General features: G+C 44.0%; 1 protein-coding gene across 1 annotated transcript in view; it reads right to left on the bottom strand.

Annotated features, from left to right (window-relative positions):
* Nucleotides 1–694: 694 nt before the first annotated feature.
* Nucleotides 695–19,311, bottom strand: part of TMEM273 (transmembrane protein 273) — a 35,187-nt gene continuing 16,570 nt past the window's right edge. The window contains exons 3-5 of the mRNA XM_075842841.1: nucleotides 6,544–6,654; nucleotides 6,424–6,451; nucleotides 695–1,390 (exon numbers count right to left, since the gene is read on the bottom strand). Of these exons, the coding sequence (XP_075698956.1) occupies nucleotides 1,366–1,390; nucleotides 6,424–6,451; nucleotides 6,544–6,654 (164 nt within the window). The 3' untranslated portion in view covers nucleotides 695–1,365. The remainder of the gene's footprint in view (nucleotides 1,391–6,423; nucleotides 6,452–6,543; nucleotides 6,655–19,311) is intronic.

The following is a 19,311-nucleotide window of genomic DNA, read 5'->3' as shown; positions in this document are numbered from 1 at the left end:
TACGGAAACCATGTAAAAATGTAAAACATGTTTCCCGCCATTACTCATTTACAACCGCTTTTAGAGCTTTTATCCACCCCTCTAGAATTTGTTGTGTCAGATCCGGGGCTGGAAACTCTCTATTCCAGGCCTTGGACATTAATGAAGAGGTAGACTTCGCCTGTCGGTCCCTAAACGTTTTGTTGAGAAGTGATAAAGAGGCTTTAGATGGAGGAGAGCCAATCAAGGAATCCATGAGAATCTCAACGCACTCCGGCGAAATGACTCGAAGTATAGATCGTAAAAAGGAACGTAATATATTTTGAATCAACATTTCCTATGGAAGGAACTTTTTAAAGGGTAACTAAACGTTCAAATTTCTGACATGTCATAGTGACATGTCAAAAGATTTGATCGGTGGGGGTCTGAGCACTGAGACCCCCACCAATCACTAAAATGAAGCTGCAGAAGCGCTCTTGTGAGCGCTGAGCAGCTTAGTTTCTGTTCGGCTTTTCTCGGAAAGCGGTTTACAGGGACAATAGACTTTCCATTGAGTCTGAACACCAGCTGCTCGGCTTTCCGAGAAAAACCAAACAGAAAGCAAGCGGCTCACACGAGCGCTTCTGTTGCTTCGTTTTAGTGATCGGTGGTGGTCTCAGTGCTCAGACCCCCAGCGATCAAAACTTCTGACATGTTACTATGACATGTCAAAGGGTAACTAAACGTTCAACAAACTTCCAAGTATAATTCAATAAAGATGTCGCCATATTAACATACAAATAGCCCTACACACCCACATTAAAGGTATGTTCACACAAAGGAAATTTGCGGCGATTTCCGCCGTGGATTTCGACGCAAAATTCCGCCTCTTATTAATTTCAATAGGAGTCGGACGGTTCTTCTTCCCACTAGCTGATTATTTCAGCTAGCAGGAAAAATAAGCGTCCTGCTCGATTTTCCGGCGGATTCCTCCTGAACCTCTCTTCCCTTCCCTTTTCCCATCCCTTGGTTGAACTTGATGGACATGTGTCTATTTTCAACCGTACTAACCATGTTACTATGTAACCTCCCATTGATGTCAATGGGAGGGAGGATTTGGACGCGGGACCTGCCACGTAAAATCTGCCGTGTGAACTAGGCCTTAAAACCATTGGCATTTTTATACAACATAAAGCGGTGGTTGGTTGAAAATTGTTGACGTTAAGAATTTGCTTATAAAATCCATTGCAAAGTTCTCAGTTAATAGTATGTTTGAAGCCGTAGTCTAGTGCAGTAAATGCAGTTGAAATTATACACACAATATTCATGTGGTAAATGCGCATTCAGTAGCCGTTAATGTCCATAAGTAAAATCTTGAGCAGGACTCGGCTTTCAGCTGTTTTCTTCTCATGATGAATTTCCATCTCCATATCTTAAAGACAATAAAAACATAAAAACAGGATTAGTATCTAGATAGAAAGTATATACTGTATAGAGTAATGTCTAAAGAAATAACATTTACCTACATACCCGTTTATATGATTATCGATTGCTTAAACTGTGTAATAAAATAACCTATATATTGCTAAATGTGATAGACCAGATCCTAAAAGGTAATTAAGAAAACTTATTTGTGTCCAGCTAAATTGCATTTGCATCCGGACTACAATATAGATACATGTAAATACTGTTGCAAATTATGTCTAGTATATTAACCCCTTCCCGACATTTGACATATCCATACGCCAAAGTCGGGTAGGGGAAGTATGTAACGGGCTCACGGAGTGAACTCGCTCCATACGATGCGGGTGTGGGTTGTATGTTACGAGTAACGAGCGACATCGCGCTCGAGCGTGATCCCGCTCGTTTAACTTGTTAATACCAACCGCAGCATTTAAATCGTTAGAAAAAGGTGAGCGACCCCCTCTTTCTAACAGATCATCGCGCCACCGCAATGCGATCGCGCGGGGGGGGGGGGGCGATGGATGCTATGGCTGCCTGTGGGCCTAATGAAGGCCCCCAGGTCCGCCAACTTTGTGCTCCTATTAAGCGCTGCCTCCGGCCTGTCAGAAAGACGATAGTATTAGTATTGCAGTATATAGTGCAAACGATCTAACGATCGCCGGTTGAAGTCCCCTAGGAGGACTAATAAAAAAAGTAAAAATTAGTCAAATAAAGTTGTTTTTTTTATGTAAAAAAAAAATAAAAAATTAAAAGTAAAAAAAAAAACCCTTTTCCCATTTCCCCCCTACAGCATAGTAAAAAAATAAATAAACATAATTGGTATCGCCGCGTCCGTAAAAGTCTATTACAATATATCATTATTTAACCTGAACGGTGAACGCCGTAAAATAATGAATCTCTATTTTTTGGTCACCTCATCTCCTACAAAAAATGAAATAAAAAGTGATCAAAACATCGCATGTACCGCAAAATGGTATCATTAAAAACGACAGCTCGTCCCGCAAAAAATAAGCCCTTACACCACTTAAATCGACGGAAAAATAAAAAAAAGTTGTGGCTCTCGGAATTTGGCGACAAAATAGATTTTATTTTTTACACTTAGGTTTTTACTTGTAAAAGTAGTAAAATATAGAAAAAACTATATATATTTGGTATCGCCGTAATCGTATTGACCCACAGAATAAAGTTAACATGTTGTTTTAATTGCACAGTGAATTCCTTAAAAACGACACGCAAAAAAACAATGCAGGAATCGTTGTTTTTTTTATTTTCTACTCCACAAATAATTTTTTTCCCATCTCCTAGTACATTATATGGCACAATAAATGGTGCTACGAAAAACTACAACTCGTCCCACAAAAATCAAGCCCTCATTGGACTATATCGACAGAAAAATAAAGAAGTTATGGCTTTTGGAAGGTGGGGAGGAAAAAACGAAAATTTTAATATGAAAGTTGTTTACGACGGGAAGGGGTTAAAGGAAATGTCCACCCTTGACCACCATTTTTTTTTTCATTTAAATAGTTTTACATTTCTGTGATGTTTCATTTCTTAATATATCATTAAAGAAGTCAGTACTCTGCTTTTCTGATACAGAGCTCCAAATCACCTCTATAGACCTATATTTTAAATATAACATTCAGGCTGCCTGCAGCTACCACCAGAGGGAGCTTTGGAGCTTACTGCATACTATGTATACATTGAACTCATTAATAACACAGTATGCAGTAAGCTTATAAACCTACTCCAGAGGCGGCTCCAGGCAGCCAGAATTTGAGCCTGGTTTACGCAGCACAAAGAAAAAAAATGACTTGTAGACGTGTAAAAAATTCTAGTGTTTTTGCAAAGCGGTTTTTAAAGTACAGGTGCTTTTGACACTTTTTTGCTGCGTTTTTGACGCATTTTCTGGACGCGTAATTAGGATTCCCATTGACTATGGGAATTAGGCACGTTTTTGGTGTGTTTTACGCGCCAGGAATTGACCCGATGTTTGTTTGCACGACGCGTTTTTTAAACAAAAAAAAGCATCGTATGCACTACGAATGCATTTTCCCATTGATGTCAATAGGAAGCTTAACCCCTTTACGACGAAGGACGGATATATCCATCCTGTGCAGGAGCTAGTTCCTGCAAAAGGACGGATATATCCGTCCTCTGATCGCGCGGGCACTGCCAGTGTACCCATGCGATCAGCGGCAGGAGACCGGCTGTTATACACAGCCTGGCTCCTGCCGCAATTGCCAGAATCGAAGCACAAAAATTGTATTATAAGTGACAGCCAGCACGGTTTTACGAAGGACAGAAGTTGTCAAACCAACCTGATTTCTTTTTATGAAGAGGTAAGCAGAAGCCTAGACAGAGGGGCCGCTGTGTGGATATAGTGTTTTTGGCATTTGGCATTTGACACTGTCCCATATATGGACAGTGACATCAGGGGCTACCTCTAGGAGCGGAATCCCCGACCAGAGCATCGGCAACGCTCTGGCTGGGGATTGCGCTGCTAGAGAGAGCCCCGGCGCCCCCTACCTACCCTCTTAGTTGCCCCCCCCTAGCTACGCCCCTGATACAACCTACCACTCCCAACATTAGCAGGCCCAGAATGCCTTTCCAAGAGTCACTGATTTTGGAATTGTAAATTGAGGAGGGATGCAAACATTCACTCTACCTCCTGGGTTCCATAGTACTAACTTGGCTTGTCTGTTCATGTGTCTGATCTTATTGTGGTTTAGCATACCCCCAAACCATTAATTGGCTGCTCACGGTAATGCCCATTGGTGGTGGTGGAGTGGGATCACGAGGCTTTGTCAGAGGCATACGTCGGAAAATAGTCCTGACATATACCTACAGAGTGCCTGAATAGATAGATGTGAACTGACATTAAGGTGAAATTAAATTAAGAAATATGGTACACTTCACTATAGCCCACTATAACCCTGTAGGGTTGTGTGGGGGAGGTTAATTACAAGCGAATATTTTTTCTATTCTCGGTGGTTTTCTTTTAAACTTTATTACTATTGCCTTAGTAATGGTCACGGTCTTATTGACCGTGTCCATTACTAAGGCGCGGCTTAGTGTTAGCCGGTGGAAAGGTTAACACTAACCCCCCCCATTATTAACCCGGTACCGGAAAAAGACAGGTACGATCCAGTACCCGACCATCTGTAGTGGACAACCACTGGACAGACGCTGAATGGCAGTACGAGTAGAAAAGTAGTTGAAGAGTAAAAAGGAAAACTAGAAAGCATGTAATAACTCCAGCAGCACAACACCAAAAGGGTAACAAAAAAGTATGTAAAAAAATCCAACAGCACAAGTAAAAGGTAAATCAGAAAGCACGGAGCAAATCCTGCAAGAGCGGGTTCAATCAAAGAAACTAAACTGACAAGCAGAGATAATTCCATTACTGAATATCATAGATAAACATAGTGAAATGTTATTGCTGGGTCCAAACACAAAGAACATCATAGAGAAATCCAAAACCAGCACAGTCTGCACACAGGAAAAACAATAGGGATATTCAGAATAAAACCCAACATCGAACTTTAAACACTGAGATACTTAGCAGAGTTGCAGCAGTAGTAGTAGGACCAGGTAGAATAAACAATAACTGCCACATGAGGCCAGGAGGAGGCGCATTATATAGGCCACTGCCTAATATGTGCGGATTCCAGACCTAAAAGCTGATTGATCTGGCATCTCAGTAGTCTAGCCGGCTGGCCAGATTGATCAGCTAAGGGGTTGAATCCGGCCGGTTCTCCCTGGTTCTTCCATATCGGTTGTTAAAATTACAACCAGTATGGGGAGTTGCGGAGAAGCGGGATCCAGAAACGCTCCTCCTGCACTCAATTATATCAGCATCCTTAGGAGCTTTGCTCCGGTGCTGCATTTATGTACCAAGCTTTGCTCCGGTGCTGCATATATGTACCAAGCTCTGCTCCGGTGCTGCACTTATGTACCAAGCTCTGCTCCGGTGCTGCATTTATGTACCAAGCTCTGCTCCGGTGCTGCATTTATGTACCAAGCTCTGCTCCGGTGCTGCATTTATGTACCAAGCTCTGCTCCGGTGCTGCATTTATGTACCAAGCTTTGCTCCGGTGCTGCATTTATGTACCAAGCTTTTCTCCGGTGCTGCATTTATGTACCAAGCTTGGCTCCGGTGCTGCATTTATGTACCAAGCTTTGCTCCGGTTCTGCATTTATGTACCAAGCTTTGCTCCGGTGCTGCATTTATGCACCAAGCTTGCTCTGGCATTGTATTTTTGTACTAAGCTTCTCTCTGGTGCTGTATTTATGTACAGGGCTTGGTTCTTGTACTGTATTTATGTACGGATCTTGGTTCTGGCACCGTATCTGTGCATCAGCCAGGAGATTTGGGCTGAGCAAGCCTCAGATATTGAATTTGCACATATAGGTCTATACGTAATGGCTGAGTTTAATATATTAGGTGGGTAGGTGTGTATGTTTATGTAATTATAAACATAGTGTGGCAATCCAGTTAAACATTGTGGACAGGGAGATTGGATAGTTTCTAGGATAATACCGATACATTAAAAAAAATATTTATTTTGAGTCCACTTTAATACATGGTGTATTTGGAATATTGCTTTAATTGATTAATAGAATAATTTTTCATTGTGCAACACAGAGAACCTGTTAAGAATTTAAATCCCACTCCTGCATACATCTAAGGCATATATTTAAAACAACTCTGTCTTCATACAATTATAATATGTGTGAGTGCCCAGCGTGTGATCGCTTGGTATGGCAAGTGTCCTGTCTCTAGTGATCCAATTTCTAAAGTCCAGTTTGTCCTGTTTTTCCAGTTTGTGCGTTCACATGATCCATACACATTATGCATTGCAAACCGAATGTTACCATTATGCATTAACACTTATGTAAGGTTGTATTCACATTTAAGTTTCTATCAGCCAGTTTTAGTCGAGAAGCTTTCAAAGGACCAAGGTCACCTGGAAAGCTTACACCTCGGAAATATATTCTTACCTTATCTTGAGATGAAAAGATTCCGATTCTGTGAAGTTAAGGGGTAAAAGAAGCAATCTAGTTATAAGTTTCTGAACATTTCAATTTGGTATAAACACATTTACCTGAAGATGATCTCACCTGAATAGCTGTTATCCAACATGTGCTTCTTTATCATGTAAAGTTTAATAGCGATAAAGGCGACTGCAAATACTGTGCCTAAACAGACTCCAATAATAACATACTCTATATCTGAAAAACACGTGAGACCAATTTTAGTACCGTATATGTCGGCGTATAAGACGACTGGGCGTATAAGACGACCCCCAACTTTTACCCTTAAAATATAGAATTTAAGATATACTCACCATTTCGTGCAGGAGCGCTTCACTATGGCCATCGGCGGCAGGACTCAGGACCCTCTGTCTCTTTGAACTCGCGCATGCGCAGATAGGCTGCTTCATCGCGCGAGATCTGAGAGGCAGGGAATGAGAGGAAAGGGCGGGCCAGAGCATCTTACAGAGATGTTCCCTGGCGGCTAATACCGGCTTCCCTCAGATCCGTGGCGGATTCCGTGCATCCCGGGAGCCTGTGTACCGGACTGCAGGCTCACAAGGTAACACACAACCTGTGTGTAGACAATATGTAGACTAGGGATGTCACGATACCAGAATTTGGACTTCGATACCGATACTTCGTTTAGTATTGCGATTTCGATACCAATTTCGATACTTTTGCCAACAGTAATAAAAAAAAAATTCTTCCGTTTTCTGATGTGAGGCGCGACGTGTGATGAATTTTGAACGCGCCTCACATTAATAGTAATTAATCCCATCATGTTTCTCAGTCATATTGGGTTAATGTGCGAGGTACATGATGGGGTTAATTACTATTAATGTGAGGAACATGGAGGGTAAATTCATCGCACCTCATGCCTCACATTAATAAGTGAATGAAAGCCGTGTTTATTTCATTTTTTTATTTTAATGTTTATTGTAAAAAAGGTGAAGGTGTATTTTTTTTAAAATTTAACAATACTTTGTTTTTACTTTATTTTTAAACTTTAATGTACTGACATATATCAGATATGTGCCAGTACATTAACCTGTGGACGGATAATACACAGGCAGTTGTTAGGACATACTTGGGTATGTCCTAACAACATGAAATATGGTAAGACAGCCCTGGGGTCCGTCAATAGACCCTGGGCTGTCTGCCCATATATGGTATGGCCCTCGATCGCGTCACAGGAATTCCCTGTGACGCGATCCAGGGGCATCCCCCCTTCTCACTTTCCCCTGAATGCTGCAGTCAGCTGTGATCGCAGCATTCAGGGGAATAACGGCGGAGATGAGCGGTTTCTCTGATCTCCGCCGTTATAGAGCGGGGCTGCGGCTGTGTAATACAGCCATTGCCCCGCTCCTGACAGGAAGTGCGCGCGCGGTCAGCATGAGGTGATGCGGCCGGCGCTGCACTAATGAGCGGCAGTTCAGGCACTGAAGACAGAACATGGGGGGTGTTTTGTAGCGCGCCCGCCATGTTCTGTCTCCAGTGCCGCCGCTCATTAGTGCAGCGCTGGCCGCATTGCATCATCCTGACCCCGCGAACTTATCATGACTCAGGAGCGGGGCTGTGGCTGAATTACACAGCCGCAGCCGCGCTCCCATACATACATGTGTCACTATACTGAGCTGTGCGGCTGCAACGTGCATCCCTAATGTAGACAATATCCGGCATATAAGACGACCCCACACTTTTGACATTTTTTTAAGGGTGTAAAAAGTCGTCTTGTACGCCGATATATACGGTATATAAAATATTTCAAACCAAATTTATATCTAACATATAGATATATAATGTGTTTGTATCATGCTTGTTTACGTAGGAAGTTCTATGTATGTATTATCTGTACGTTTTCTCATGCTATTCCATTGTGATTTGATTGGGATAACAAACCCTCCAAGTGTCCAAGTGTACGGATTTTGGTAGTATAGTACCAAATTTCATTGGCTCTGGTACTGCTTTTACGTTTTTTTTATTGGTCGTGGCGGGCACGTTAGATTTTTTCTCTGATGTAGAGAGAAAACCAGTCCCAGCCAATTGCAAGAGGTTAAGCCCCTATTACACTGGCCCATTTTGGCGGGTGCAGCGAGTGCCGATCAACAAGACATAGTTGATCAGCGCTAGTTTGCTCCTGTCACACGGAGCTATGGATGGGGACGAGCGCTAGTTACTCCGATCACTTGTCCCCATACATTATTTACACAGGGAGATGTGCTGCCGACAACGATATTTTACTTTTTTTAAAACAATACGATCAGCAGATGATCGAGCATTTTCTTGTTCATCTGCTGATCGCTGTCATGTTTACACAGGGCAATTACCGGCAACATCCGTTCTATGAACGCTTGTCCGCCCGATGATCGCCCAGTGTAAAACCCCCTTAAGTACAGGCTGGGTTTTATGGGAAATCTGAAGGTAAGGATTGGGGAACACTCTTGGGCTAGAACACTTTGTAATTCCCTTTAGGCTGGGTTCACACGACCTAAAATTTACAACTACCTAGTGACAGCTGTCATTGGGCCAGGTGTAAACCAATGTTATCTCTGTTGTAGGGGAAGGTTTTCCCCTGGGCACGGTGACCGCTGTTTACTTGTTTGGCCAATAAACCACTGACAGGATGGCTGAGCTTTATACGTGTAAGCGCGCGGAGTTCTTGGTCAGACCTCATCGCAGTGTTGAAGAATTTCCCCGTCCTCCCCCTCGATGCTTATGTATTTGTATTGTCAAGGCTCTTTATTAGAAGGGGGGGTTTGTCGTTCATGAAAATGAGTGGACATATGGGGACTTATTGGCTTGAGCTTATGGCTTAGCGGAGTATCTTAATTTTGGTTATTTGTTTTGTTACAATAAAGTAATATTTGGTTTGTTATACCTTTAATAAAGGCCTTCAGATGAGTGGAGCTGATTTTCAGAGATGTCAGCAGCAAAATCTGCTGCATGTGACTGCACCCTTAAGTTAAGGGCTTGTCCATATGTAACATAATTGCTGCAGAAAATTCTGCTTCTGAAAAACCGCACGATTTCCTGCTTTTTTTACTGCAGAAAATGTTGCGTATTTTGCTGCGCTTTTCTCAATGTTGGGAGATGAGGACATCTCCTCTGAAAAACGCAATTCAGTCCACTTTCCGCAGCAGGAATTGACATGATGCTGTACAAAAAAAAATGCACAAGTCAAGATTGGAAATTTTACACAGTGTGTGGATGAGATTTGTTAAATCTCACCCACTTTGCTGCTACTGTATTCTGCTGCCTATTTTCCATCCGTGTGGACAAGCCCTTAGAGTTTTGGGGCGTTAAAAATGTGCAAATTATGTCACATTACATATTTGAGCAATAATTTGCAACTTTTTACCATTTTCAACAATGCACACCATCCATTGTGGTCCTGTAATTTGCGTTGGTTTTGACGGTAAGGCCGGGTTCCCACGGGTCGGATACGCTGCGTAAAAATAATGCAGCGTATCCGACCAGTAACCCGCAGTACATTCAGTCACATTGTGGTGCGATTTTTCAGGAGGAATTTCAGCCGCAGAAAGGAACGCTGGGGGAAGAAATCCTAAGATGACGTTGCAGGCCATCTAACCGCTGCAGCGGTCACATGAGATAAAACATCCTCCCAGGAGGCCGGACTGCAGGAAGAAGAAGAGAGTTCCGGGTACGTTTTATAAAATTTTTTCTGAATTGCGTTTTTTGCGGTGGAATCGCTGCATTTCCGTCGCAGAAGTCGCAACATATGGCTTTCTATTGCGGGTTTTGCATCCCCATTGAATACAATGAGGAAAAACCGCAACAGAAAAGAAAACACAGCATAAATGGATATTAAATTCCGCACCGCAAGTCAATTTATTAACGTTTATACTGCGTTTTTTCCCGCTTTTTCCCACTTTGCTGCTACTGTAAATGCTGCGGAATTTTCACACAGAATTTCATTGTGGAAGTTCCGCAGCGTTTACACTTTGTGGGAACCCGGACTAAGGGTATGTTCACATGGTTAACAAAATACAGCTGAAAATACGGAGCTGTTTTTAAGGGAAAACAGCTCCTGATTTTCAGAAGTTTTTTAATCAAACTAGCGTTTTTCGCGTCTTTTTTTTTTTTACAGCCTTTTTCTAGCTGTTGTTCTATTGAGTCAATGAAAAACAGCTCCAAAAACGGCTCAAGAAGTGACATGCAGTTCTTTTTACGGGGCGTCTTTTTACGCGCTGTTTTTGGAAAATGAGTTGTAAAAAAATGCTCCGTCGGAACAGAACGCCGTATTTACTATTGAAATCAATGGGCAGATGTTTGTAGGCGTTCTGCTTCCGATTTTTCAGCCATTTTTTTTTACGTTTACGGCCCAAATCGTCTAAAAATAACGCGTGTCAACATACCCTAAAGGGGAAAACTGCAGCACTGAAATCTGCAATCTCGATTTATACATAAGGAACTGCAATGTAATTTTCGCACGCATCGGAGAAGTTTTAGTCATATTCCATTCAATCAAAGTGCATTTGCTGAATACGGCAAAAACCACAAAAAATAGTGCAAGATTTGACTTCTGCTTTTTTTCGTGGTGTAGAAGTGATGTGGCAAATTTCCGGGTTGTGCGAGTTCTACCGGAAGAAAATAAAAAAAGGCCTTTAATCGTGCATTAAAAAAAGTGTTACTAAATAGCTTAATTCTATGTTAAAATATTATTGCCTGAAGCTGCACTTGTAAGGCTATGTTCACACACAAAATCAAAAACGTCTGAAAATACGGAGCTGTTTTCAAGGGAAAACAGCTCCTGATTTTTAGCCGGTTTTTAAGCAAACTCGTGTTTTTCGTGGCGTTTTTTACGAGTCAATGAAAAACGGCTCCAAAAACGTCTCAAGAAGTGATATGCACTACTTTTTCGTGGCTGTTTTTCAAAACGGCCGTGTAAAAAGCGCCCCGTTGGAATAGAACGCCATTTTGAACCATGTGAAAATACCCTAAGGCCCCATGCACACAACCGTATTTTTCATCCATCCGTACATACTGTCTTTTACATACGGATTTATAGTCACCCGTAAATCATCCGCATATACCGAACGGTGTCCGTAAATACAGTCTGTAATGCATCCGTATTTTCAGATCCGCAAAAAGAAGAAGAAAACCACAAATGATATGCAACATCTGCAAACCTGGCGTTGCCTAGCAATGCTTCCGTAGTTACGGACGGCTACACATCCATAGTCCATAATTACAGAAGTGCCCATAGATTTCTATGGGGAGTCCATGGCGTAATTACGGACAAAAGAAGGTCATGTTCAATTATTTCTATGGCACTGACACCCATCCGTAAAAATACGGAAAGGTGTCCGTAGCCCATAGAAATGAATGGGTCCGTAATTGCGGTCCGTAATTACGGATGAAAAATACAGTCGTGTGCATGGGGGATAAGAGATTCTGACGACAACTTGTCCCTACTGATCCCTGTGTCAGGCGCAATGTTGATCCAAATCAGCAAATACAATAAGCATGAGTTCACACGTACCATAAAAACTGCAGATTTTCCGCAACAGATTTCATTGCGAAAAACCCGCAGCATAATACAGTAGCAGCAAAGTGGATAAGATTTGAACACATCTCATCCACATGCTGCGTAAAAAAACAGCAGAAAAAACGTTCATAAATTAACTAGAGGTGCTGTTTTTATTTAATCCGCAGCACGTCAATTTATGTTGAGGAATTGCTGCTTTTTTGTTGTGGGTTCTCCCTACTGAATTCAGTAAAACTCATAACAAATAGCAGGCGTTGTGATTTTTGCATCTGAAAAGCCGTGATTCCCGATGCAAAAATCGCAACTCGGGAAAAAGAAATCTTATACTTACCAGGAAATATCTGCTCCTGCATCTAGTCCAGCCTCCAGGGATGACGTTTCATCCCATGTGACTGCTGCAGCCAATCACAGGCATCCTGCAGCGGGCATCACAGGCATCCTGATGGGATGACATCAGAGGGACACTTTGCCATGGCTACTTGTAAGTACGATTTATTTATTTTTTTAGCTGCTATTTTCCGCAGCGGACATTTCGGCCTTAAAACGGCACCACAAATTAGGGCGGTTTTTCGGCCGGAATTCCCTGTGGCGTGCAGGGCGAATATGCGGTGTCCTTTTAAGCAGTGTATCCGCCCTGTATACCCTAAGGGTGAGGATGCATGGAGCGGCCGCCATACGTGGCTAAAACCACACCCTCTTGCAACCGCAAGAGGGTGTGGTTTTAGCCGCGTGTGGCTGCACGTTTTTGACATTTTTAACATAGTTTATATTTAAAAGAAAGAAACACACAAAACACGTAATAAACCAGTAGATATGATCAAGAGGAAATGCTGCATAGATGAAATGGAATAAACACTGATAAAGAGTACGCCTCATCTGTTAAGTGCAGTTACACACGAACGAGTGCAGGTACTTTTTTCTGACACAGAACTCCAAATCTTTTATTTATCCCCTTCTGAAGGGAAACTTTGGAGTGGTCTCAGGAGCTTCATAAGCAGCAGGAGTCAGCTTTATGTTACAGCTGACACCCTAATCTAACGGCTGGGATCAGCGATAACTCAGATCCTGGCCGTTTAACCTCGTAGATGTATCCAAGCCGTTAGCCAGAAGGGGGACCACCTCTGGTCATCACATCATCCCCCATAACGGGACTGCGAGTGCCAATGAGTTTGTCATGGCAGCCGCGGACCGAATAAGTGCCTCCATGTCTGCCATCTTAATACTCCTATTAAGCCCTGTCAGAGGCAGGGCTTAATAGGATAAGGCTAAAGGGACAATGCACTGCAATACAGAAGCATAGCAGTATATTATTCAAGCACTCGCATGGTCAATTCCCCTAGTGGAACAAAGAAGAAAATACATTTTAATAAATATTTTCAAAAATATATTTTATTTTTTCAATTAAATCTAAAAAAATTATGGGTTTAAGGATATGGTGAAATTTTTTTGAACAAATAATTTTTATTTTTACTAAAAGTAGTAAAACGAAATAAAAAACACGAGATAAATTTGGTATCGCCGTAATTGTACTGACCCGCAGAATTAAGATAACATATTTGTATGGCACGTTCAACACCGTAAAATTGAAACAAAGAAAACTATGGCGGAATTGCGGCTTTTTTGCATTCCACCCCTCAAAACACAGTGCACCAATTTTAAAAACTACAACTTGTCCTTTAAAAAACAATCCCTCCATGTCGATGGAAAAAAAAAAAGAAAAAACAAGTTATGGCTTTTGTTTGGTAAGGATTAAAAAATTCAAGCTAAAAACTGCCTGGGGTGGAAAGGGATTAAAGTGGTTGTCAATGGCCTTTTGAAGAATCTCCTGGTGTCCTGGTGCCGGGATCCCCAGTGATTCGCTGTAATCTGCCGAGGAACCTGACGGCAAGCACTACCACAGGGGAAATGATATATTACATTGTGCCTATTGAAATCAATAGGTTGTCTATGTAATGTATGGACATGGTGGGTCCTTAAGAATAGAGATGCTGGTAACATAAAACTTTTGAATGCTATAGAAAACTTTAGGGTGCATCGCTTAATAGAAATTACGTCACAATTTTTATACAAAACTTTTTACTACAAATTACTAGGTAAGTATTTACTCACCCTAATGGGTGAAAAGTCGCCAACGCTCTGCTTACTGCAGAGCTCCAAACCTCCTTTGGCATTAACATTTACACAAAAACTGTGCAGCAAGAGCTTCATGGCTTGGATTTCCATGGTCGAGCAGCTGCATGCCAGCCTTACATCAGGTAGCACAATGCCAAGCGTCGGATGGAGTGGTGTAAAGCCGCCGCCACTGGACTCTGGAGCAGTAAAAACATGTTCTGTGGAGTGATGGATGAATCACACTCCTCCATCTAGCAGTTTGATAAACGAGTGTAAGTTTGGTGAATGCCAGGAGAATGTGATATGCCTGACAGCATTGTGCCAACTGTAAAGTTTGGTGGAGAAGGGATAATGCTAAGGGGTTGTTTTTCAGGGGTTAACCTAGGCCCCTTCGTTCCAATGAAGGGAAATTCTAATGCTGGACTATTGTAGTTTCCAACTTTGCGGGAACAGTTTTGGGAAGGTGCTTTTTTGTCCCAGCATGAATGTGCCCCAGTGCACAAAGCAAGGTCCATAAAGACAAGGTTGGGCAAGTTTGGTGTGGAAGAACATAACTGGCCCGTACAGAAAGCCGACCTCAACCTCATTGAACAACTTTGAGATGAGCTAGAATAGAGATTGCGAGTCAGACCAGGGGCGTAACTAGGAAAGACTGGGCCCCATAGCAAACTTTTGACTGGGGCCCCCCTCCCCTGGGTGTCACACAACCCCCCCCCTTGTAGATAGTGCCTTTTTTACAAACCCCCCCTTTTCATAATGCCATACAGCCCCCCTGTAGATAACGCTACAGGGGGGGCTGTATGGCGCTATCTACAGGGGGGGCTGTATGGCGCTATCTACAGGGGGGGCTGTATGGCGCTATCTACAGGGGGGCTGTATGGCGCTATCTACAGGGGGGCTGTATGGCGCTATCTACTGGGGGGCTGTATGGCGCTATCTACAGGGGGGCTGTATGGCGCTATCTACAGGGGGAACTGTATGGCGCTATCTACAGGGGGCTGTATGGTGCTATCTACAGGGGGAACTGTATGGCGCTATCTACAGAGGGGGCTGTATGGTGTTATCTAGAGGGGGGACTGTATGGCGTTATCTACGGGGGGGCTGTATGGCGTTCCCTACAGAGGGGGCTGTCTGCCGTTATCTACAGGGGGGACTGTATGGCGTTACCTACAGGGAGTCTGTATGGCGTTCCCATACAGCATCCCCCTGTAGGGAACGCCATACAACGTGTCCCACCCCCTGTAGGGAACGCCATACAGCGTCCCCCCCTGTAGGGAACGCCATACAGCGTTGCCCCCCTGTAGGGAACTCCCTACAGCGTCCCCCCTGTAGGGAACGCCATACAGCGTCGTCCCCCCTGTAGGGAACGCCATACAGCCCCCCCCCTGTAGGTAACGCCATACAGCGTCCCCCCTCCCAAAAAAATGCGACCTACACTGTGCTAATAAAAGACATGTATCCCCTATCCACAGGACAGGGGATACATGTGTGATCACTGGCAGCGATAGGGAGAACGGGGGACTGAAAGTCCCCCCAAGTTCTCCATGACTAACCTCTGACTTCCGGCGTCTGCGCAGCTCTTTAGAAATGAATGGAGCGCTGGTCACGCATTCGCACAAGCGGGACCGGCGCTCCATTCATTTCTACGGAGCTGCCGACACAGACCCCGGAAGTCCGAGGTTTGTGATGGAGAACTTCAGGGGACTTTCAGTCCCCCGTTCTCCCAATCGCTGCCAGCGATCACACATGTATCCCCTATCCTGTGGATAGGGGATACATGTCTTTTGCTTAATGGCAGAGCGGGGAGATACCTCCCTGCTCTGCCGTACTGTTCAATGGTGTCGCGCTGTAGCAGCCATAACGGCTGCTAGCGGAGCCTCCGGCCATGATGGGGGCTCGTGCCGGCGGGCGACACAGGCCCCCTCATGCCGCGGGCCCCGTAGCAGCCGCTACTGCTGCTACGGCGGTAGTTACGCCACTGAGTCAGACCCTCTCGTTCACCATCAGTCTCTGACCTCACAAAGGTTATTCTGGATAAACGGTCCAAAATTTCCTCCGACACTCCAAAATCTTGTAGAAAGTCTGCCCAGAAGAGTGGAAATTGTTTTAGCTGCAGAGGGGAACCAACTCCATATTAATGCCCAATACTTTTGCCTATATATTGCAGGGTTTCCCTACCTTTTTGGACACTGAGGAACCCTTGGAAAAAAATAAAATCCTCAGGGCACCCCTAGCAAAAATTGTTTAGAAAAAACAAAAGACAAAACACAGCTAAAAATAAGCACTACACTTTTAGGATAGGTTCACACTGCCTTTTTTATATAAAGCAGAAAAAACCTGTCTCGAAATTCCTGCAAGAAGATTTTGATTTGACAGCGTTATGACGCTTTTTTTCCCGCAGGCAAAAAAGCACTCCAATTGAGCGCTGCAGATTTTTTCGACCTCCTATTAACGTCAGAGGAAAAAAAAACACTTCGGCAATCAGCCCCCACTCAATAAAAAAAAGACCATCAGCCTCCAACCAGTAAAGTGACCATCAGCCTCATTCCCCTCCAGTAAAGTGACCATCAGCCCCCTCCAGTAAAGTGACCATCAGTCCCCACAGTAAAGTGACCATCAGCCCCCTCCAGTAAAGTGACCATCAGTCCCCCAGTAAAATGACCATCAGTCCCCCCAGTAGTAAAGTGATCATCCGCCCCAGGCAGTGGCGTAACTACCGCCGTAGCAGCAGTAGCGGCTGCTACGGGGCCCGCGGCATGAGGGGGCCCGTGTCGCCCGCCGGCACGGGCCCCCACCATGGCTGGAGGCTCCGCTAGCAGCCACTATGGCTGCTACAGCGGGATGCCACTGAACACTATGGCAGAGCAGGGAGGTATTTCCCTGCTCTGCCATTAACTGGTTCCCGACCTTCAGGGTCCTTAAAACCCGAGCCATAGACTTTCTACGGCTCGGGTTTTAACTTGATGCCCGCGCGATCGGGCAGCTGAATGTCGGGTCTCCGGCTTTCGCTGCTTCTGTCTTCTCTGATCACTTGTACACAGCGCTGAATGCGCGCTGTGTACAGGAATAGAGACAGCAGCAGCGGCGCTGTCTCTATTCCTCCCGGTGATCATGTGACAGGTCACATGATCACCGGTTGCCGTTAGTGGCAGGCTGCTGCTGGGTCTTACCAGACCCAGCACAGCCCAGTTAGTGACAATCGTCACTATGAGAGGGCTGATTTCCCCTGTAACTGGGGCTGCTGTGCAGCTCCAGTTACAGTGGAAAAACATGGTGTAAAAGAAAGAAAAAATATATATAAAGTTCCCAAAAGGTCTTCTTTGACCTTTGGGGGACAGACCATAGTAATAAAAAAAATAGTAACGTAAAGTGCAAAAAAAATTGAAATAAATAAATACACATAAAATACCCACCCCCAAAAAAAAATGTTCCCCCCCCCCGCCAATCATTGTTGTAACGCTAGCGCTGACCCAATTACCCTAATATAGACATGTAATATATTAAAATTTACGGTAGACAATGACGGTCACAAATAAACTATGTTATTACCCAAAAAAATAGCTGAAATGTAAAAAAGCTTATTTTTTTTACTATTATTTTCAAACTTTATGAATAAAAATTCTAAAATAGCAAAAAAAGGTGTGTATAAAAACGATAAAAAATGAAACCTGCATTGTCTACGGAAAAAACTTAGCAAAAATCACGTCGTTAGCCCAACAAATAAAAAAGTTATAGCCATTTAACTAACACGTGCTAAAAATGGCTAAACGGTGTCTGGTCCTGAAGGCGCAAAATAGAGCAAAAGACATGTATCACCTCTCCACAGGACATGTATCCCCTCTCCACAGGATCTCCACAGGACATGTATCCCCTCTCCACAGGATCTCCACAGGACATGTATCCCCTCTCCACAGGACATGTATCCCCTCTCCACAGGATCTCCACAGGACATGTATCCCCTCTCCACAGGATCTCCACAGGACATGTATCCCCTCTCCACAGGATAAAAACGATAAAAAATGAAACCGGCATTGTCTACGGAAAAAACTTAGCAAAAATCACGTCGTTAGCCCAACAAATAAAAAAGTTATAGCCATTTAACTAACACGTGCTAAAAATGGCTAAACGGTGTCTGGTCCTGAAGGCGCAAAATAGAGCAAAAGACATGTATCACCTCTCCACAGGACATGTATCCCCTCTCCACAGGATCTCCACAGGACATGTATCCCCTCTCCACAGGATCTCCACAGGACATGTATCCCCTCTCCACAGGACATGTATCCCCTCTCCACAGGATCTCCACAGGACATGTATCCCCTCTCCACAGGATCTCCACAGGACATGTATCCCCTCTCCACAGGATAAAAACGATAAAAAATGAAACCGGCATTGTCTACGGAAAAAACTTAGCAAAAATCACGTCGTTAGCCCAACAAATAAAAAAGTTATAGCCATTTAACTAACACATGCTAAAAATGGCTAAACGGTGTCTGGTCCTGAAGGCGCAAAAGAGAGCAAAAGACATGTATCCCCTCTCCACAGGATCTCCACAGGACATGTATCCCCTCTCCCCAGGACATGTATCCCCTCTCCACAGGACATGTATCCCCTCTCCACAGGACATGTATCCCCTCTCCACAGGACATGTATCCCCTCTCCACAGGACATGTATCCCCTCTCCACAGGACATGTATCCCCTCTCCACAGGACATGTATCCCCTCTCCACAGGATATCCACAGGACATGTATCCCCTCTCCACAGGACATGTATCCCCTCTCCACAGGATATCCACAGGACATGTATCCCCTCTCCACAGGACATGTATCCCCTCTCCACAGGACCTTCTCAATAAATGTATTATTTATTATACTCCATCTGACATTCTTCACGAGCAGCGCCGTTTGGTCCTCTTTTCTCTGTGGATTTGCAGTAATCCACAGGACAGGGGATACATGTGTGATCGCTGGCATTGATAGGGAGAACGGGGGACTGAAAGTCCCCTGAAGTTCTCCATCACAAACCTCGGACTTCCGGGGTCTGTGTCGGCAGCTCCGTAGAAATGAATGGAGCGCCGGTCGTGCTTGTGCGCATGCGTGACCAGCGCTCCTTTCATTTTTATTGAGCTGCGCAGACGCCGGAAGTCAGAGGTTTGTCATGGAGAAGCTCAGGGGACTTTCAGTCCCCCGTTCTCCCTATCGCTGCCAGCGATCACTCATGTATCCCCTATCCT

The sequence above is a fragment of the Rhinoderma darwinii genome, chromosome 11 (genome assembly GCF_050947455.1).
Source record: "Rhinoderma darwinii isolate aRhiDar2 chromosome 11, aRhiDar2.hap1, whole genome shotgun sequence".
NCBI lineage: Eukaryota > Metazoa > Chordata > Amphibia > Anura > Rhinodermatidae > Rhinoderma > Rhinoderma darwinii.
The sequence above is the reverse complement of the archived record's forward strand: the minus strand, read 5'-3'. Positions and strand labels throughout refer to the sequence as shown.